The sequence below is a fragment of the Uloborus diversus genome, chromosome 6 (genome assembly GCF_026930045.1).
Source record: "Uloborus diversus isolate 005 chromosome 6, Udiv.v.3.1, whole genome shotgun sequence".
In the NCBI taxonomy this organism is placed as follows: domain Eukaryota; kingdom Metazoa; phylum Arthropoda; class Arachnida; order Araneae; family Uloboridae; genus Uloborus; species Uloborus diversus.
The window spans coordinates 75642870-75666311 of NC_072736.1; the positions used below are offsets into that span (position 1 = coordinate 75642870).

A 23442-nucleotide genomic window follows, 5' to 3' on the forward strand; every position below is an offset into this window, starting at 1 on the left:
TGATTTGGATGAAACTTTTAAAATTATTGTTATGACGCTATCTTTTTTTAGGTTTATCAAGTGTGGGGGTTTTTCTTTTCTTAAAAATTGGTAAAAAAATTGAGAATGTACTTCCTACAGTTGTCTTCCACTGTTACAGCTTCATTCCATGTCAAGTCAATGAAAACTCAACCTGACCATTTCAAAGGGTTCGTACGGGTCATGGAAATCCTGGAAAGTCATGGAAAAAAAATAACAGAATTTCAGACCTGGAAAAGTCATGGAAAATTGAAATTTTCATTGAAAGTCATGGAAATTTATTTCAAGTCATGGAACAATGTCTTGGACAAAGAGAAAGGAACAGTAGCTAAAAGAGCATTAGAAATCTTGATTGATTTAACAGTTATAGCACATAAAAGCTATTGAAAGTGGAAAATTGAACGTTCCAAAAATCAAATCTGAATTTTGAAATCTCATTGCATCCACTTCTGTCACAGCCGCTTGCCATTTTTTGCGATGTGATTTTATTGCCTGGACTTATTTTGAATTTTCTGTTATTTTCAACACTTCTTATGTTTCATATTCTGTGGTAGCAAAATTTCACGTTCTTAGTTTTGCCACGCCCACTCAAAAAAAAAAAAAAAAGCAATTCAATTGCATGCAAGTTCGATTCCATCACTCGTAAGGACTTTATTATTAAATGTATCAGAGTTTATCTTAATTTGTTGAATGTTTTAGAAAATAAAGACCTTAAGTCAGGCGATAGAATACAGAAATAGAGGAATTCTAATGCTCTAAAACAGTAGTTCCCAATCCCAACATACGGCAGGCAAAACTAATCCATATGACCTACTACTACGTTCAATGTCAAGAATTAAACATGTTCTGGAATTTCTGAACCTATTAATTTATATGCATTTGAAAATGTGCAAATTTGTAAACAAACCAAATATACTTTTGAATCGGAAGATTGATTCATTACTGAATGTTTTTTTCAAAAAAGATCTGGTTTAAAAACATTAAAAGAACTCAACTATGTGGCTTTACTTTAAGTAACCAAAATACTGTCAAGTTACGTGGATGATTAAAGGCACTGTTGACACTAAAAGATAACTTTTAAAGCAAATTTATTGAAACTTAGTGATGACCTTTGTCCCATTCAATATCATTCTGCCTGTTTTTAAAAAAAATATCAGACATTTAAGTATCATCATATTTGTTTCACTGCCTTTTTACTTTACAAAAATTTATATGATGAAGACAAATAAGAATAGTTTAGTTTTTTAAGTGTGCACTTATACTTTTTTCATTACGAGTAAGTGCTTCAATTAGGCTGTGGCATTCGTATACTAGACGTTTTGCTAATGCTCATTTCAAAATATTACCAAGTTTGAGACTAAATAGTGCTATTCTCTTCATGTAACGAGTCATGAAAATTTTCATTGAAGTCATGAAAAAGTCATGGAATTTTTTTTATCCAAATAGAGTATGAACACTGATTTCAGATTTTCATAAAACTTTCAGAAATTTTGCTCTTTGAAATCTTAACTTTTTAGTTTAAAAAAGTATCATTCATAATTATGAGCAATTAGCAAATGTACCCGGCGTGAATTTTATCGGAAAACGACCAAACCACTGACAATTATATATAAAACTAGCAAAAATACCCGGCGTTGCCTGGGTCAGAAATAATTGTAAGAAACAATCGCTACTTTCTTTCGTTTTCTGTTTTAACTGAAAGAACTCAAAACACACCGCTTTGACGTGATTAAAAATCGAGCTTCTTCCTTACCCATAAAAGTAAAATAGCAATAAGTGTAAAGAACCAACGAATATTCATTTAGAAGCGAAAGCACGAATTTAAGCATATTAAAATTTTGAAGAATTTCCAAAATATGAACTAACAAAAACAAAGATCACTAAAAAAACCGTGCGCGTGCTTCATTCAATTAAATAGTACACACACACACACACAAAAGAAAAAAATAAAAGCTCTGTACTATAAGCTTTAACTGTGAACTAAAGCTCTCCTACCCTCAGAGTGCGAAAAGTAGAGTTTCCAAATGTTTAAATGACTTTAAACTCATGTTTGCTCCGGGGAAACCTTGATGCAAAATTTTCATTATGATTACATTTAATATTGCTGTTGTTAGGCAACGAATTTTTGTAACAATGGCTTTTATGTTTAATCACATAGAGTAAAGAAATTACATAGAGAGGCCCTGCTATACTAAGAAATTGAAGCCGGAAGATGCAACGCTGTATCCAAAGATCCTTAGCTTCTTGCTAAGTATTTTATGATACATCTTGATTCCTAACTATCCATTACTGAATCTCAATTGGTTATTAATTTAAACTTAGATATTGTTGCAAGTTTATGGAGCACGTTTCTGAAATTGCATTAATACATGAATTAAAATGCAAACCAATCCGCCAGCTACTTTATACGGTCTCTTTGTGAGATTAGTGAAAAGTATACTCGCGAAGCGATCACGTTATCATAACCCCGCTAATCATTGCACCGCTGTACCCACAATTCCGGCTTCAATTTCATCTCCTTTTTACCATAGACGGGGCGTCTCTATGTATATTTCTTTACTCTACACATGGTGTGTAACTATCTATGGTGAAAAAATGGTTAAAATCCCTCCAGTAGTTTTGAAGTTTACCCCGGACATCCGGACAGAGATTAGACCTTTATGTATAAAGATAAGGATGCAACTCCTAAGAAAGGAATTAATCTCATGCTTGCTCCAGAAAGGCCTTGAATCGAAATTTACATTATGATTACTTTTAATATTGCTGTTGTTAGGCAACGAATTTTCCTAACAATGGATTTTATATTTAATCATTCAATGGGGAAATTACAGAAATTTGCTGTTTTCCACCATAACTTTTTCAAACTAAGTTTTTAAGGAACAAATTATAGCCTAAGTTGTTCCCCGATTATGTAGCTATCTATGGTGAAAAAATGGTTGAAATCCGTCCAGTAGTTTTTGACGTTTACCCCGGACATCCGGACAGAGCTTAGACCTTTATGTATAACTAGTGGTACCCGCACGGCTTCGCCCGCTATAGAAAAATCAAAAGGTCTTTTGGTTCGCCTGTATATTTACAAATAATGTATAGTGAATTTTCTCGCCAGTTGGCTTGTACCGACATTACGGTTCCACGTTATGATAATTTCGTATCTCGCCAATTGGCTTGTGCCCATGTTACGGTTCCACGTTACGATAATTTCGTAATTTATGATACTTTTTTTCTTAAAATTGGAATAAAAAAAGAACCACATCGAATTTTCGAAAAATCGCTTCGAGGTGCACACCCCCATGCTACATACTAACTTTGTGCCAAATTTCATGAAAATCGGCCGAACGGTTTAGGCGCTATGCGCGTCACAGACATCCTACAGACATCCTCCGGACAGAGAGACTTACTGCTTTATTATTAGTAAAGAAAATTGGAATAAAAAAAGAACCACATCGAATTTTCGAAAAATCGCTTCGAGGTGCACACCCCCATGCTACATACTAACTTTGTTGCCAAATTTCATGAAAATCGGTCCCGAACGGTTTAGGCGCTATGCGCGTCACAGACATCCTACGGACATCCTACAGACATCCTCCAGACATCCTCCGGACAGAGAGACTTACTGCTTTATTATTAGTAAAGAAGATAAGGATGCAACTCCTAAGAAAGCTATAAATGTCATGCTTGCTCCAGAGAGGCCTTGATTCAAATTTTACATTGTGATTACTTTTAACATTCCTGTTGTTAGGCAACGAATTTTCCTAACAATGGATTTTATATTTAATCATTCAATGGGGAAATTACAGAAATTTGCTGTTTTCCACCATAACTTTTTCAAACTAAGTTTTTAAGGAACAAATTATAGCCTAAGTTGTTCCCCGATTATGTAGCTATCTATGGTGAAAAAATGGTTAAAATCCCTCCAGTAGTTTTGAAGTTTACCCCGGACATTCGGACAGAGCGTAGACCTTTATGTATAAAGATAAGGATACAACTCCTAAGAAAGCTATAAATGTCATGCTTGCTCCAGAGAGGCCTTGATTCAAAATTTACATTATGATTACTTTTAATATCGCTGTTGTTAGGCAACGAATTTTCGAAACAATGTGTTTAATCTTTAATCATTTGATGTGGAAATTACATGACATTTACTGTTTTCGATCACAACATTCTTAAACTAAGTTTTTTAGCAATAAATTATAGCCTAAGTTGTTCCCCGATTATGTAGCTATCTATGATAAAAAAAATGGTTAAAATCCCTCCAGTAGTTTTGAAGTTTACCCCCGGACATCCGGACAGAGATTAGACCTTTATGTATAAAGATGAGGATGCAACTCCTAAGAAAGCAATAAATATCATGCTTGCTCTGGAGAAGCCTTGATTCAAAATTTACATTATGATTGCTTCTAATGTTCCTGTTGTTAGGCAACGTATTTTCCTAACAATGGATTTTATATTTAATCATTTAATGGAGAAATCACATGAAATTTGCTGTTTTCCACCATAACTTTTTAAAACTAAGTTTTTAAGGAACAAATTATAGCCTAAGTTGTTCCCCTTTTATGTAGCTATCTATGGTGAAAAAATGGTTAAAATCCCTCCAGTAGTTTTGAAGTTTACCCCGGACATCCGGACAGAGATTAGACCTTTATGTATAAAGATTAGTTTTTGAAATTTGTTAAATGTTCCTTTTTTTTTCTTTTTGCTTGTCATTAGTTCTTTAAAATGCTATAACTCAAGTTCTATGGGGATTGCAGAGTTGCATAATGGCTTTTAAAGATGATTACTGGCACTTCAATGAGAAATGTAACTTGAATAGTTTTTGAAAAAACTAAAAACTGAAAGTGTAGGTGTCCTTTAAAACTGTTGGGAGGGGGGAGCATGATTTTAAATGTGTTTTAATGAATACATCCAAAATTTCAGAGTGGCGCCATGACTAGACTAGCGACTATAGCAAATAATTTGGGAAAATTTTGGCAATTTTTGCTAAAATTTACTTTAAAATATTTTAACTCAAGTTCTATGGAAGCTACAGACTTGTATAATAGATCATTCAAAGGAAAATTGCATGCACTGATGAAACTTGAATAAAGAAAGAACTTTTTTTTCTTTTTCACAAAATTGCAAAAATTTAAAAGTTTTCGTGATTATGTCCGTTGAAAATTTTGAAAGAAAAAATAAATGTATCTTGATGAATACATCCGAAAAATTTCAAAGTGGAATCACGAAGGAAGCAGCAGTTACAGCTAATAATGCATGACACTATTGACATTTTTACTTAACATTTTTAGTGACTGCTGTAAAAGTTTTAGTAACTGCTCTATTCAACACAGTTAATTATGTCACTTTGGTGTGTATTATTTACACATCAAATTTTCCCTGTTTTTTTTTCTTTTTTTGGGGGGGGGGGGGGGGGGAGGGGATTTTGATATATTTAGCAACTAAATAAAAATGTGTTCCGTTTTAATTCTCAGTGGAGTATAGTTGGAATGTTAGAATAGCAGGGTTGGCAAGTTTTGGATAGTCGGAGGTTTTTACCATGGTTTTTACCATTATGTCAAAAACTGCTTTTTGACATGGATTTTGACAAAATTGTGAAAAACCTAAATTTCTGTCCAAAACCTGCCTATGCTTGATTTTGATTACAAAAATACATTAAAAAATTCATCAGAGTTTTATTGTTTTTGATTTCAGACACTAGAATACATTTTTGGAGTGTTAGAATTCTAAAATGATGTGCAGTAAACAATCCCAAGCATAATTTTAATTCAACAGGCCGCTCATCTGTAGAAAAAAAGGGAAATAAATGAAAGAGTTATTATAATTATTAGAAAAATACCAGTTTTGTAGCCTTTTGCATACCAAGTCTATTTCTAACTTTAGAATGGGTCAATTCTAAACTAGAGAAGATCCTCTCAATAAATGCTGAACAACATAGGTTTAAATGTAAACGCGCCATGAATTGTATAAATTTGGCAGAAATGTTCTGTTTTCTTAGATCTTTCCATCCTTATTGTTGGATTCAGAACAAAGAACTAATTTCCTTGATGCATATTCTGCTTAAAAAGCTCTCATTTTTTGTGTTAAGAGTAGTTTTTATTACATAGCTTTATAATAGCATTATAATTTTGCTGGAGATGAACTCTCTTAAGACCTGCACCTTTTGATGGAAGACATTCATTTTCTTCAATCAAAGAGATATTTTTTCACTAGATTTACAAAGGAAAAAAAACATTAAAAATATTTAGTTGACTTATAATTAATCATTGCCTGCTAATCGATTTAGTTTTGCTTTTACTCAAAAGAAAAATTATATTACATAGAAAAATTTTTAGATAGATAAAATTACTAGTAATAATTCTTAGTTATTTAAAAATTTAAACAGAACCACTTTAAAAACTGGGTGTCAGTTTTAATGTTTGTAACTATTTTTGCGGCATACAAATTAATTTTAAAGAATTTTATTTTAATGAAATTTTTTAATTTAATCTTTATTTTACTTAAATAATGAAAATAATATGATGAACTTATGTTTGATGATGAGGAATCTCATGTGTTTATGAAAAATGTCAATTCATCTGTATTTAAGCTGGCTGTATTTGAGTTTTTGACATGTCATGTCAAAAACCCAACCCTGTAGAATAGTGGTTCAGGTTTCATGATAGCAAAAATTTAAATAATTGATTCTAGTTATAGTATAATGTGTGCTTATTCCAATAGATATGCACAACATGCGTCAAAGAAAGCATGAATTATTTTAGTGTTTTGAAAAAAGAGCTGGTTATGATAGTCTGTTTGCAGTCATTAATTACTTTTCTCTGTAGTTCTTGTAGTACTCGTCCTCATGAAGCAAAAGACGTCAAATCTTAAAATGTGTATAATCAAATCTGCATAAAATGGGGTAATTTTCATTGAATTGTGCCCTTAATTGTACTAACGTTCAACTTGCCAAATTGACAGCTCTGAAATTAAATTTAGGCCTCTATATATGATTCAACCACTTAGAAGTCATATTAATTAGTCAGAATAATTTTGTTCTTTCAATCTCATATAGTAAATTTAGTGTTGTAAAGTAGTAAAATAATTTCATTTGTATGACTGAAAAGTAAACTCATGTTTCTCTTCTTTCAGTTACGTTTAATTGATTGGGGTTTGGCTGAGTTTTACCATCCTGGTCAAGAGTACAATGTTAGAGTTGCCTCTCGATATTTTAAAGGCCCGGAACTTTTAGTTGATTACCAGGTATGTATTTCAGTATTTGATTATGTGTGCAGTCAAACTTAATTTATGCGAAATTCAATAGGACCCATTGACATTATTTCTTGCTAATCGAATTTTATTTTATCCAACAAATTAAGTGATTCTCTCATCATACCAATCAAATATTTCATGTAAAGCGTTATTTCACATTAAGCGATTTTGTGTTAATAAGGTTCAACTGTATATCATATTAGTTACCATTAAAATTAGGAAAAAACAATTTGTATTTTCAATGCGATGAACATTGTTTTAACTTGTAACTTAGAGGGGACTTTTAACTTTTCACTGGGTGTAAATAGTCTCTAAAATTCTTGTTTTTTGCAATGTCACAAGGACCCTTAAATTCTATTAACTCTCTGATGGTTTTGCACATTTTATTGCATCATAGCTAGCACATTTCAAAAGTGTTTTACACATATTTTTCTGATACTAAATGTTGGTTGTCAAATGGTCCAAGGCGCAGCACTGCAGCTAGGTAGGGCCCTGAATAGGGACAGGGTTCGTACGGGTCATGGAAATCCTGGAAAGTCATGGAAAAAAATAACAGAATTTCAGACCTGGAAAAGTCATGGAAAATTGAAATTTTCATTGAAAGTCATGAAAATTTATTCCAAGTCATGAAAAAATGTCCTGGACAAAGAGAATAAGGAACAGTAGCTAAAGGAGCATTAGAAATCTTGAGTGATTCAACAGTGTAGCACATAAAAGCTCTTAAAAGTGGAAAATTGAACGATCCAAGAATCAAATCTGAATTTTGAAATCTCATTGCATCCACTTCTGTCGCAGCCAGGGGTGATTGTGTTCCGATATTTTACTGAATTTCCGGTATTTCCGGACGTATTTCCGGTATTTTTATGTCCGAAAATACCGGAATTATGTTTTTTTTTTTTTTTTTTTATGCTTCTACCTCCACATTTTTTTGAAATTATATAATACTCATCAAATATACCTGCAAGTGCCTTAAGATGGACACCTATCCCTTAAGATGGACAAATGTCAGGATAATTTGTATAACACCAACTCGTAACTTTGTAATCCATTAAAAAATTTAATCAAATGTACACACAATATTTTGACTCGGAACTATTTAATACTATGACAAAGGTGCACTTAAGTAATAGGGACCAAAGATTCCCCTCCCCCCCCCCCCCCCCCCTCATTCTCGCTTTGAAGCTTTCAGGTATTTTTTGATGAACTCACAATCACCCCTGGTCGCAGCCACTAACCATTTTTTGCGATGTGATTTTACTGCCTGGACATCACTTATTTTGAATTTTCTGTTATTTTCAATTTTTCTTATGTTTCATATTCTGTTGTAGCGAAATTTCACATTCTTAGTTTTGCCACGCCCACTCAAAAAAAAAAGCAATTCAATTGCATGCGAGTTCGATTCCATCACTCGTAAGAACTTTATTATTAAATTTATCAGAGTTTATCTTAATTTGTTGAATGTTTTAGGAAATAAAGATCTTAAGTCAGGCAATAGAATACAGAAAAAGAGGAATTATAATGCTCTAATACAGTAGTGCCCAACATACGGCACGCAAAACTAATCCATGCGACCCACTGCTACGTTCAATGTCGGGAATTAAACGTGTTCTGGAATTTCTGAACCTATTAATTTATATGCATTTGAAAATATGCAAATTTGTAAACAAAACAAATATACTTTTGAAACAGAAGATTGATTCATTACTGAATGGTTTTTTTTTTTTTTTTTTCAAAAAAGATCTGGTATAGAAACATAAAGAACTAAACTATGTGGCTTTACTTTAAAGAACCAAAATACTGTCGAGTTACGTGGATGATTAAAGGCACTGTTGGGACACTAAAAGGTAACTTTTGAAGCAAATTTATTGAAACTTAGTGATGACTCATTCAACCTTTGTCCCATTCAATATCATTCTGCCTGTTTTTTAAGAAATATATCAGACGTTTAAGCATCATCATATTTGCTTCACTGCATTTTTGCTTTACTTAAATTTATATGATGAAGACAAATAAGAATTGTGTTTAGTCTTTTAAGTGTGCGCTTATATTTTTTCAATTACGAGTAAGTGCTTCAATTAGGCTGTGGCATTCATATAGAAGTTTTGCTGATGCTCTTTTCCAAATATTACAAAGTTGAGATTAAACAGTGTTATTCTCTTCGTGTAACGTGGTCATGAAAATTTTCATTGAAGTCATGAAAAAGTCTTGGGAAAGTCATGGAATTTTTTCATCCAAATAGAGTATGAACCCTGTAGGGAAGTTGCAACCTATTAAATATTCCTATTTTGACTATTGGATATTGTTAATTGACACTCAAAACTCAAAAATTGACCATTGCCTAATTTTAAAACACCATGATTGATTTTTAATGAATTATTAAAAATCCATGCGCAAAAGTACGCACTTCCGAAACGTCATGAGCTTATGTCACAGAAATCTAGGGGTGCAGCCTTCCTCTGAAGATCCCCTGTTGTCGCTCCGGAGATTTTTAGCCAACCGATATTTTTATTTTTAAGAAATGTAATAATTCTTTTCAATATACTGTGGAGGCCAGATTCGTTAAAGCACAGTCTAATAATCTTCCTCAAGTAACATCAATGATGGTGTACGAATATTTCCGAGAGTTTGAGAGATTTAATGTTCCAGAAACATGATGCCAAGTGCTTCTCAAACGAAGCCACTGCTTCTCCTTGTCACTGAAGCGCAGCGGAAGAGCGGATGCCGTCACTTCCTGTGCCATTTGACATCATTCTCTTGAACTTTAAAAATTATTTTTTTAAAAAACTACTTATTGTATCTCAAAACATTTTTCACCGATTATGTTCATACATGCTGTTCTGTCATATAAAAATAAAATTGAAAAATCAAAAACTTCCCTATTACATAGCAGGTTACTCCAAAAAAAAAATTTAAGGGGAAGAATTCCACACATTTTACTCATGGCCCAGGAGCATTAGAGGGTTAATACTCAGTAGTTGATATTTTACTTTTAACGATTTTTTTCTTTTAATTCAAAGCTATATATATTTTTTAACTTCTTGTTTTTTATTAAACGCTTCTCCTTTTTAGATGTACGATTATTCCTTGGACATGTGGAGTTTAGGTTGTATGTTAGCAAGTATGATATTCAGAAAAGAACCATTTTTCCATGGGCATGACAATTATGATCAGGTAATTTCCTTTTTGTTTTGCTACTAAGAATAATAACTATTTTGACCTGATTGTTATAAATTTGTTTGTTTTGTTTTTAAATTCCATTTCCCATTCTATTTTATTAATTGTTAAGTTGACTGTGTAAAGGTTTGAAATGCAACATACTGACATCTCTGACAACATACACATGACATCTATTTCACACAGGCCACAACAGTGTCCACTTAAGAACATTTAATAGAGGTAAATTAATTTTACTGTGATGGCAATTCAGGTGCAAAATCCAGATTTTGCTGAGTTTTTTGACCACATTTTCTCTTTCATTGTGCAGCCAGTTGTACAATGGAAGACAGTTTTTGTTTGTTTTGGTCTGTAGTTCCTACAGATCCTTCAAAGTGATGAAAGTCCCTTAAAATTCATAATATTTTTGTATGATACTTTGTAATTGTCTTTTTTGTTTCATCATTTCGGTAAGTTTACTTTTTGAAAAACCAATGAATAAATATTTTTTGACATAATTTCATTTAATTACCAAATAAAAACAGCCTGTCTCCAAATTGCTTCTAGAAATTCTTTTTGAAGGCTTTGATTTGATTTATTGATCAGACAATTGTATCCAATCATTTTTACATGAACAATCAACTTATACATAATAAAAAAGCTTGTAATTTATGTTAAATGATTAGTTTTTTAAAAAATGTCTTAAATTTGTTTTTATTCTTTTTTTTTTTTTTAAATTTATCATTCAAATATATGTTTATTTTTTGCAGTGTATCCATCTGCTAACATTTGAACAGAAAAAAAACTACTTTTTTGGGGGGAAGGGGGGGGGGCTGATTTCTTATTTCTTGCAGGAGCTTCCCCCAGGATTAAAAAGGGCAGGGTACTGTTTTTTAAGGCATGTTATTGCCTCAAAGCATTTGTGGATATAATCAGGGATGTACCAGCTGCACCAATCGCAGATTCTGTTCGGAAATTGGACAAACTTCCGCCAAAAGTGAGATTTTGCATGTAATGTTACAGTTCCTTCAACATATTCGGCAGTTTTTGCAGATTATCATCGTGTTTGTGCATTTGGAGCTTGTCTTTACTTTTTTGACTTGATCCCGATTTTTGCACGTTTCAAAATCCGATTGCATCTGTTTTTGAAAAAGTCGATCATTTTTATTTATTATGTGATTTTTGTTCCTTTGACTTGAAAAGATTTCTATTGACCATTATTTTCAACCATTCTTATCTTTTGTTTTTAGAAGAAGACTTGTAAGTTCGTCTTCTTGCCAACGCTCACTCCAAAATATCAAACCAGTTGCATCCAAATTGATTTAAGCGAATGCCATTTGTAAAAAATATTGTTTACCAGTTTTTAATCTTCGGTTTCTTAAGATTTTAGGACAGAAAATTGATCTCTATTTTGGGTTGGAGACACTTAAGATAGCAGTAATTGAGGAATTCTAACGCTCTTGGTATTGAATATGCTGATATTTCAAGTTTCTCAGATTCATGCACGTTTTCCATATTCTCTCTTAACCTGTCTTAAATTTTTATTTATTTATTTTACTTTATCTATTTTATTTTATTTTTCATATTTTTTTCACGTATTTTAAAGTTTCTTTTCTTATGACATCATTTCTCAAATTCATTTTTTGTTCATTGTAATTTTATTATAAATTTTGTGATTAAATATCAAACAGTTAAAAATAAAAGGTTTTAATGTAGCTTTTGCTTGATCTTCAGATTTGTTAATCAAGTTCATTATATAACATATATGTAAGTATATAAGGTCAAATGTAAGTAAATAACTTACACATGCCAAAAAAAGAAAGAAAGAAAAAATAAAAGATTGTTTAATAGCTCTTTAAAACTGACTTGTAACTTACTGTGGTAAAGTTTTTTAATTTAACCATTCTTTTTTGCTTTTTTTGCTTTTATTTATTTTATTATTATTTTTTTTTTTTTTTAGCCTTTTTGAATATGTTTTTGAGAGTTTATGAAGCAAACAAATTTTAAAAATATGCACTAAGGCAGTGATGTTTTAAACAAAGTAAATGTGTGAACTAAATTTAAATCAGAAGGAGTGTAAGAAAAAAGTAGAGCAGGAGAGTACTAGTCTTTTGAGAAAAATATTACACCAAGAAAAAATGATAATAGCCATAATAAATGTAATCAAAAGAACTTCAATTAGTAGTTGGAGTTTGGTTTTGCATCCTGAATCTACTTTTTTGTTTTATTATGTCACCAGTCATCCTAGTAAGTGTGTAGTTCGTGCACCGCACAGGGGCGGCGACCAAGAGCAAGGGGCGGCTGCAGGCCGCATATATATTTATTGAGCAAATTTCCTCAAGAATTTTTTACAAGATAACTTTTAATAAGTCAAATAAATATGCTGATTTTTAAATGTTTTTTTTTTTTTTTTTCTGAAAAATCAAAGTAATTTCCAATTTACCGATAGCATAGTTTAAGAAAAATAAAATGTCAGTGCACAAGGGTGTATTGGTCCATTGTATATTAATATCTACTCGGTACGTATATGCTTCATTTGACAGCAAAATAGATTTTTTGTGATTTTAATTTCAAACAATTTACATTCCTCCATGTCTGAAGTCCCTAAAGATGGCTCCAAAATGTGTTTTCATGGGATAGCCCCAAATCCTAACCTTCCTCTTAACGTCATGAAAGATTGCTCAACAGCATTTTTTGTACTTTTTTTGGAAGAATGCCCCGGAATCCATTTTTTAACCTAACTACCAAAGATAGTCTGAACTCAAGTCTTTAGAGAGGTTCTTAATCTCACCCTCTCCCACCTATCGACTTTAAAATGGACTAAAATTGCTTTTGCTAAACATCGGTTCCCACGAACTTTCGGGGAAGGGCCCCCGGATCCCCCTTATGTTATCACAAATAGCTTAAAATTTTGTTTTTAGGCTTTGCGGTGAAGCCACCAAATCCTTCCTTCCCAAAACTGGCCTGAAGTTGACTTCAGTTTCAAAAATCAGTTCTTGAGGACACACCAAGAGTAACGGCTTTTTATCCCATCATTATCCAACAATGCCAAAAAATTACAAATTTTAACTTCAATTTCTAAAAAATTCCAGAGGAGAATTCCCTGGCTTATATTACTTTCGTGGCCTTAAGGCATACCGTTACATCACCAAAGATAGTCTGTAATTTTTTTTTTCCAAATTTTAATGTCGACAAATACTCAAAGGTCCCCCGAAGCTTCACAGTCCCCGCTTTTAGCTATAACCGTCTGAGGAGCCCCAAACCCTTGCTTCTCTAAAGTAGCCTGAAATTGATTTCAGTTTCGAAAAATATTTCGGTTAGGAATTTCAAGCTAATGTTTTCATGTTTCCTCTATCTTTTCCAACTATTGCCAAAACAATGTGTTTTTAAAACTACACTACCAAGAAACTGCCGGAGGAAATTCGCTAGATCCCCTGCCGTCGCCAAAGATAGCCTAAATTTGAGTCTCATGCTTCAATTTCGAAAAATTTCGATAAGAGACGGCCTAATCTTCCTCACTCCCGTAACCTCAACAAAGATAGCTCAAAATTGCCTGTTTAAAACTTCAGATTCAGAAAATTTTCCGGAAGAGTCATGATCTTTTTTCGTCACAAAAAATAGCTTCAAATTGACTATAATTTTAAAATAATTTTAGGAAGGAACCCAAACCATGGGTGCAAGACCTTCCATCTTAGGACGGATTTCCGTCTTGGACAAAATTTCCGAGACAGAGATCGAGACGGAAAGAAATTCGATGACTTCAGTTTTTGCTTAAAAAGAAAAATGGAGTGTTTGAAAAATATGGTTTAATATTACTGGACCGTTCCATAACCATGAATTTACATCGACATTCTCTCGAGTTTCTAACATGGGCTTGTTTTGTTTGCGTGCTTTTGGACGAGTGGCTTTTAGACTCGCGCGGTTTGACTTCTTTTAGGTTGCTCTGTTATTTCCAACTGCAAACCGCGAAGTTGCTCGCTATTCTCCCTGATTTTTCAAATTAATCGTCTTTTACTTGAAAATTTAGTCTTTTCTCTTGCATTTTTTATCATCCTTTCGTTTTTTCTTCATTTGCGTTTTTTTTCTTTTGCAAACTTATGCATACTTAATGCATAAATGAAAATTATGTGCGCTCTTAAAATGTCTTAAAGTTCTATCTGAATCACCGATTGCGAGTGATTGCTGACGGGATGAAATGTTTACGTCACAATAATGGCCGTTCACCATCCCAGGTAAAACGGAAACTATCAGGGATTTTGAAGATTTTAGTCAAAATGTGAATTTTGGAAAGAATCGGGGGAAATTTTCAAGCTGGTTTGAAACACCAATGGGCAACTGATTCTGCATTTTTGACATGTTTCTGGTAAAATATTCTAAAACTTGAAGAATCACTAAATTCCAATGTCTTTCAATCTAACACCCGCTATAATGGAAATATGGGACGAAGGGGGGGGGGGGAGAGCGCGAAGGGAAATGAAGAAAATAACGACAGCGCTAGTTTGCGAAAAAACGCTGCTCTTGCAATAAGTAAGTCCGCAAATTAACCCACGATACTGTGGTCTTAAAACGTTTATATTTTCGACAATCTAAGAGGGGAAAGGGGGGTTACTCAAGGGCTCTAGAATAAAATATCGATAAGCTGAATTGAAAACCATTTTTGAAGCTAGGAGTGGATCAGGATTTCTGCTCTGCAAACTTAAAAGTTAAGTCAAAATGATTAGGCTGTTTTAATGATGTAAAAGTTAGGAGGAGGAGGTTAAAAAAAAATCGAAAACTGGAGTCCTAAAAACAATAGTTTAAGCAATCATTGGTGAATTTATGAGAGATGGTTTTGGTGTTCTAATCGGAAAATGTTTTGTAGCTGATGTATTAAAAACTATTTGAGGCTATACTTAAATGACTTAAAGAAGTTGAGTCTATACTTAAATGACTTAAAGAAGTTGAGTCTATACTTAAATAACTTAATGGAGTTTGCGGAAGGGGGGGGGGGGGGCATGGAAAATTTCTCCATGCTGAAGCTATGCTATTTTGACTTATTTTTGAGTGAGTTAAGAGGTAAGGATTTCGGGGGTCTTTCTCGAAACATTTTCGAAATTGAAGTCTTGAAACTTTGGGTTGTCTTTGTTTATGTAGGGAGGGGAGTTGCTTTTTCAATAGAAAAATAAATCTTAAACACAAACTTACACTGCTTTCAGTAAACGCAGTAAGGCGGGGGGGGGGGGGGGTATTCCGCCGCCCAGCCCGAAATGTTTTGGTTTCTGAAATTTTAAGAGCTCTGGTTTGGGCTATCTTTGGAGGACTGAAGGGGGAAGGGAGTAGGAAGCTTGTTTCAAAAAGTTACAAAAATTACAGTTTTAAAACTTTTAGACGGTCATAAGTCATGTATATAGGTACTGTTCCTAGAAAAAAATTTAGAAACTGAAGTCTTAAAAACTCAAATTTAGGATATTTGTGGTGAACTCAGAGGAAGAGGTTTGGGAGTTCTCTTCCGAAAATTTTTGGAAGCTGAAATATATTTTAGTGCCTTAAGAGGGATGTGATTCGGAGGCCCTCTCTGGGGTTAGGATTCTTTTCCCCTATTGCTTTTTTTTTTAATTAATGAATATTGGAAAGTACCTCGTTTAAAAAATATATCTCCTTCACTGAAGCGGTTTTTATTGCTAATTTCACCACCTGCTATCTTATAAAAGAATTCTTTTTCAAATGAAGACTGTGTGGAGGAATGGTGCCAGTACATTATATCATTAGTATCCTATACCCTTCCCCCCTCCTTTTCTTCTTTTCTGGTTTGATGGCGCTACCATGGGTAGACGATCAGAACTGATTTATGTTGCTAAAGTGAAAATCTTATGTCCCAAGCGATTTTACTGATGCAATGAAAATGTTTGCGATCGTAAAAAAACTAATGGTGGTTAGCGTCAAACGCTTTTACCCCTAAACATTATCCAACATTGTCTAAAATTGTGTTTTTGTAACTTCAATTTCGAAATATTGCCGCAGGAGAGTTCCTAAACTCCATCCCTTCGATAATGCATTCAAAAAGCATATAACATGTTGTGAAAGATGGAGTACAATTTTGTTTTTAAAGCTTCAATTTCGTGGAGAGCCCACAGCGTTCCCCCTCCCCCCCTCTTTCTCTAATATTTTTGAAATTCGCCCAATATTGTGGTTTTGGGACTATCAGTTTGAAAAAAAAAATGATGTAGTAAAGAGTAAGTTTTTAAAAAATGAGTCACTAAACCTCTTCTTTCCCAGAACTTTACCAAAATTGCCTACTATTGCGTTTTTTAGACTTCAATTTAAAAAAATTTATGGGGGAGAGCCCCAGATCCCCCGTTATTGGCGACTGTTAGGTTTTTGGAATTACAATATCAAAACGCTTAAATATTACCATTTAAACTAGGTTCATGTTGTTAGAAAAGTCAAAATCTTAAAATACAAATCAAACCATAATTCCAAAACTGGCTTAGTTAAAATCTACAGCATTTATACATATTTTTTTTCCCTTAAGCACGCATGCTTGGGGGTGGGGGGCTGAAAATATTTTCCATCTTGGACGCATCACCAAACTTGCACCCATGACCCAAACATGAACCTAATACAACCAAAGATTAATTAAAATTGTTTTTGATACAAAAATTTCGAAAATTTTATGGGGGAACACTCCTTCTCCTCTCGTCCTCTTCTTCTGATATCACCAAAGACGGAGTAAATTGCATTTTTACGACTAGCAATTTTTGGAATGTATTATTTCCTTCAAAGATACCTAAAGAGTATCTAAACCACAACCCCACGGCCCTGCATGTCACACATGTTTCTGTGTGTGAAACACGGGGGGCAAGAGGGGGCAGTTGCACCTTCAAAATTTTCACACAGAATAAGAAAAAAATGAATAAATTTAATTTAGATAACTTAGAAAATCATTTGCCTGCATTTTCAAAACAGAAAAAACCGATGGAAGATAATTGTTTGCCTCAACTAAAGAAGTAATCTCTTCATGTAGATTAAATATTTCAAAATTGTGTAGTCTATGTTATGATGGTGCATCATGTATGAGATGCCCACAATGTTGAGACTGCGCAATTTTTACGCATGAACTCCATGTCGTTTTACCTAAATTCTTATGCTCCTATTATAGCTTAATTTTTAGCTATTAAGTGATCATTAATTCCTTGTACTAGAAACACATTTTGGCAACTCTTATTATATGCTTTTATAGAAACTTTTTGTAAAGATTTGAAAAAATTCCCCCCACCAAAAATATTTTCACATCAACAAATATATATCTTGAGGCTCTTTACTTGACAATCTCGAGTGACACAATAGTAAATCTATATTCAAGAGTAGTGATATTCAAGAGTAAATATATAAGAGCTCCCTGGAAGAATTACTGGAAAGCGACCTTTTCAATGATAGAAAATCTGGTGTCATTTCAATAAGTATGGCTCTGTTTGAATTTTTATTTACTTTATTTATACTATGGAGCGTTTTTTGAACAATGCTATGCTCTACTATCATAAAAATTTCAATCCGATAATCTTAATGATTGACAATTGAAATTCTTAGTAATTTTTGCACTAATGCATGCTTGAACCAAGTGCTTTGACACAACTTTCCATTACAGTTTTTACTATATGCCAATATAGAAAAGGTGACTTAACCCACAGGAAGTTGTAATCAAAATATAAAATCAATATTTTGTAAAAAATGATCAATTCAGTTTCTCAAGAAATAGAGACAGGATTCGATGAGATGTATTTATCATTGGTCTTAGTTCAATGTTATGTAGGTCGGTTATGGAAAGCGAATAAGAAAATAATGCACTTATAAGTAAAATTTATAGCATGAGGGAAAAGAAATTGTTTTGTGAATTGCGACTATACTTTTTAATGACATGAAAAAAAAGAAATTGCCCAGTTAAAAAAGCTTTTTTGGGTTTTTTAAAGAGAGGAATCTGAAGGAAATGTGTTTTTAAACATAACTTTTTTGCTTCCATGTCTCAGGGGGTTAGAAAATTACTTTTGAAACGCAATGAGGCAAGCAACACCTCCATCTTTAAGTGTACTGGCAATAAAGCAAAACACTGGATATTGATTAAGTATAGTTACAAAATATTCTGTTCTTCCTGTTATAATAAAATATTCTATTCCAAAAATATCAGATTAAAACTACTAAAAATAACTGTACTAAAACTAGTACCGAGATATTTTGTGAAATAACTTATTACAAAATAAATTTAAAGCTTTGGTTGCAAAAATTTTAATAGTTCTTAACAAATCTAGTTATTCTTAACATGACCATTTTATTATCACTTCCTGTTAACCAATATGTAATTTTTACCGTACTGAGGATGCTGCAATGCCGCCACTGGTGAAACATACATAGTTGCTCCAAATTGATGTGAAATTTAAATTTTTGCTGCTTCAAATTTGCAATTTTACTGCTCCAGACTGCTCCAAATTCATAGTTTTGCTTCTCCGAGCTGCTCCAAACTCACCATTTTTCTGCTCGCAAGATAGCTCCCAAAGTTAGATTTGGTTGGCACATCCCTGTATAATCTTAGGATATATACTGTTATACCTGTTTTCAAATGTCTTAACTGTCTCAACAATAAAAACTTCGAAATATTCATGAATTACTTCCTTGGACTATTGAATAATTTATAATCATTTAAAAAACATTATGATAACTAATTCTTTAATTCTTTCAGCTTTTACTAGCAGTAACTTAAAAAACTTTTCAATTCAAATTTAATAATTGCTCTTGGAATAACCACCACCATAAGGAAACAACAACCAAGCATCTGCTTTTGGTTTTTGATATTTAATATTATTTTTTCAGTAGTACCAGGGGTCGAAGTAGTCCTATATATCCTATATTTCCTATATTTTTGAAAAAAAAAGCATCAAAATCGTCCTATATTTCCTATATTTTTCAAAAATGTCGTATATTTCCTATATTCTTGTTTTTTACCCAATATATCTTTTAAAAGGAACAGTAAATAAACTTTCTGACATCGGATTTTTCGTTGAAAATATGTGCCCAAACGAATTTCAAATTAAACTCAACTGACTGAATCCTACGACAGGCATCTTCACTCATTGGCTACAGCAATGTGACGTTACTCTATAGTGGGTGGAGTTTCGAGAACTAAATCTTTGCGTTTGGGGGGGGGAGGGCAACAGCCATTTGTTTTGTTTTCCATCATGGTTTTCATTGATATTTTGGTATGTGTTGTGTTCAGTGCATTTTCTGATCGGAATGTTCTAATCTTCTTTTTGCAATCTTTTTGTGGAATTTTGGGATTGTGGAATGTTAGTTTCTTATGATGTTAAAACGTAGTTTGTGTTAATAATTGGAATTATAATGGCGAAATTGCATCGCTCAACAAAATTTCGTGTGGAGTGGTTGAATCAGGAGGACATTAATTGTACAAATTTAGGTGCATGGTGCACTAAAGGAAAAGATGATTTTACCGCTTTTTGCCATTTTTGCAACTGTTCAGTGCCCATAAACAATAGTGGATTTTTGCAATTGAGGCTGCATGCTAAAACATTTAAGCATAAAGAAAACTCTGAAAAACGTCAGAAGGATCCTTCTCAAACTCTGTTTGTTCTTAATACAAGTGGTAAAGGGTTCAGTTTAGATAGAAAATCAAAGAGCAGTGGAATTAGTACTTGGGTCATAAGTGGGAAAGAAAAAATAAAAATTTATCTTTGTTCAAATTTTGTTTAGTTATTTAGTCTGTAAAGTACACTCTTTTCAAAAATATTTCTTTCAACTACAGGAAAGTCATTTCAGATGTAAGTTATAAATTTTTTGAAATTTTTTTTAAACGAAATCATTGATAAGAATAACTAAATAATATATGATATGTATTTCTTTTTTCATAGCAAAATTATTCATATAATGCGTCCTATATTTGTCCTATATTTTTTGTGGAAAATGTCCTATATGTGACAAGTCGGTCACTTCTACCCCTGGTAGTACACAATATGAAGAATATTGAGCAAAAATAAAAATTTATTTTCTGGGCCAAAAAATGCTCCTTGTGCATATAATGCATAATAATAAAACTGAATGTATTATCCACGAATTATGCACAAAAAAAAAAAAAAAAATTGCAGCGCAAAAAAAATATTTAAAACTTGAATTTGACTGGAATATCATAAAAATGCAGGGCTAACTAAATGTTTATTTGGCTGAAAGAGAAGGGTTAGAATTATCTTAAAACACATGTTGATTGGACGAACAAACACTTCCATTGTCATGAAGCGATAAGGAGGAAGGATGACAGCCAGTATTCTTTGTTGGAAACTAGTGTAAACAGCCTCCCATTAGTGATTAAAAAGTGATGCAAACCCTGAGATAAGGAGTAACGAAGTGATTCTGTGAATTCAGCAGTGACTTAAAGTGTTTGAAAAGTGAAAGGCCTTTGGAAGAACATTGTTTAGTTTCTACAATGCCAAATTCTCAGTCAGCTCAATGACAATCCAAGTTGGGAGGAGAGGGGGAGGGGCAGATGTTCGCTATTTTCACATAGAAGAAATACATTGTAGGAAAACAAGGGGAAGGGCCACTGGCTCCCTTCCTTTTAATAGTAAGAATCTTAGATCAAAAGGGTGCCAGTTCATGAACATAGAGGCAATCAGGGCGCCGTTTTACCGATAAAATGGCAAGTTGGGCTTATTCTAAGAATCAAAGGGCAAGTTGGGGGGTGGTGTCCTCATGCCCAAGCCTGGGGGAGGGTCTGTTTCTACTATCTAAAAATTTGCCCTCGGAAAAGTTGAGTTTACTGAATATAAACACATAAAAGTTTTAAAAAATCGGAAATTGAACATTGTTTATCTGAAAACTGCACATAAACAAGCTATAATAGTTCTCAAAATTTTAACTTAGTTTTTTAGTTTTTGTCAAATGTCTGAAAGCAAAATAATATTTCATAGTACTTTCTGCATGTTTATTTAATTTTTCTGTGTTTTGAAAGAGGTTGGCAGGTAGAGAAGTGCAAAAATAGTTGGTGCAAAAATAAAATTTACTTACTGAATTTTTTCATTTCTTGAATTTCAGTTAGTTAGAATTGTTAAAGTATTGGGTACTGAAGAATTGTATGAATACCTTGACAAATACCAAATCGTTCTTGACAGTCGATTCAATGACATATTAGGAAGGTAAGTTTACAATATTTACTTTTAGTAAATTATTTTTCAGCTATTTTAAAGGAAAGGATGTAAGCACATATTTTTTATAATTTATATTTAATATTACAGAGTTTAAAACCTAAGATGATTTTCCTACCCAAAATTCTTAGATTCCCTCTTTAAATAGAGTATATAGAGTATAAGTAGCATATGCCCACCTATTCAGAGAAAATTGGTATGTGTCTCAAGTAGGAAAACGTAAATCTTTAAAATGCTTCATTACGGTTGCGTTTGACGAAACTCACCGGTCGACCGGTAAGTAACTGGTTACTAACCAAATCGTTCTATGATCAACCAATCACCACGGCGGTTACCATTCTAAGCAGTTGATTGGTTGATTGGAGCATGTGATCATCAGCTGTCACGTGATTAACTAACCGGTCGCTCTCGGTCGAGCTCGTCGAACGCAACCTACGTGAGTTGAAAGAATTGCTAAAAATGTTATATACCAGAGTGCATATGCAACTTGGAAAAACTTTAGAAGTCCTCTGTTAAAATTTGAGCTTCCTCCTAGTTTCTGAAAATTTCAATCTTCAGAAAATTTTACTTAAATCCACTATCAACCTTGGTTTGTATGTTATTACAACTTCAGAGAAAATAGTTTTTTTAAGCTATCTATAAAAATTCTCAGTCTTTGGGTTGCTCCATTCTTGCTGATTCCAGATTTTCAATTTGCAACTGTAATACAGATATAAATATTACAACAATTGTTAAAATTGAAACAAAAATAAAGTTTAATTACTGATTCAGTATTTATTTTGACACTTCACATCTGTAACTAGGCTTGCTAGATGTCCCGATTTTTAAACAAAATCCTGGTGTCGCGGCCGGTTTACTCCACATTCCGAAAAAAGATAAATATGATTACAAATGACAACAAGAGACAAAAAGTTTTTTAAAAAGTCTAAAAATAGTTAACTGCAAATGATTTAGGATAATTGCTTTATTTGTATCATTGACTTGTAAAATTAATACTGAATTAGCTTCTGTGGATTTTTACAACGAGATTACACCAAAAAAGACTGAAAAAGTCCTATAAAATGAAAAGTACAGTATACTCCCGATTATCCGTGTGCGGATTATCCGGTTTGCGGATTATCCGTGCATCATTTCGGAATCACACTTTTCTAAAGCTTCGATGATGTTATCGATAATATCGATAACATCATTGAGGAAATTAAAGAAATCGAAGGTTTCGAATCAGTTGACGCTGAAAATGTCGAAGAGTGGTTTAAAAGTGACGAATGTGAATCAGGATTTCAATGTCTAACTGACGAAAATATCATTGAACTTGTTACTGAATCAAACGCAAGTGATGATACCGAAAACAAAGATGAAGAACATGAAGAAAATACAATTTCATATTCTACTGCTCTACGATTTGCGAAGCATTTATTGGATTACATGAGTGAAAGAGGTTACGATTACGGAGAAATAATTGCAGTAAGAAAAATTCGTACGGACACGCGCAACAATTTAAACAAACAAAGAAAACAAAAAGGTATCACCGATTTTTTTTTTTTTTTTTTTTTTTTAAGCAATACATTTCGAAGAAAAATTCCTGGTTTGTGTGAGTATATACATAGTTTTTTCTTATTTCCCCTTAAATAGTTACCCTGCATATTCCTTAAATGATTTTTCGGATTATCCGTGTTTTTCGATTATCCGTGCTACGTCGCCCGGTGATTAGCACGGATAATCGGGAGTATACTGTCTATCAAAATATTGTTAAACTTTTTGTTCCTAACTCAAAGTTTTTCCTAATTGAAATAAATTTTAAATATTTATATCTCGGAAGTGAAATGATCAAATTTTATCTGCTTATGTC

At 32.9% G+C, this 23442-nt stretch overlaps 1 protein-coding gene across 2 annotated transcripts in view; it reads left to right on the forward strand.

Moving 5' to 3' along the window:
• LOC129224673 (casein kinase II subunit alpha) overlaps positions 1–23442 on the forward strand; it is a 66395-nt gene that overhangs the window by 32981 nt on the left and 9972 nt on the right. For both annotated transcript variants that reach the window (XM_054859218.1, XM_054859219.1), the window contains exons 8-10: positions 7141–7251; positions 10330–10431; positions 21484–21584. In XM_054859218.1, the coding sequence (XP_054715193.1) occupies positions 7141–7251; positions 10330–10431; positions 21484–21584 (314 nt within the window). The remainder of the gene's footprint in view (positions 1–7140; positions 7252–10329; positions 10432–21483; positions 21585–23442) is intronic.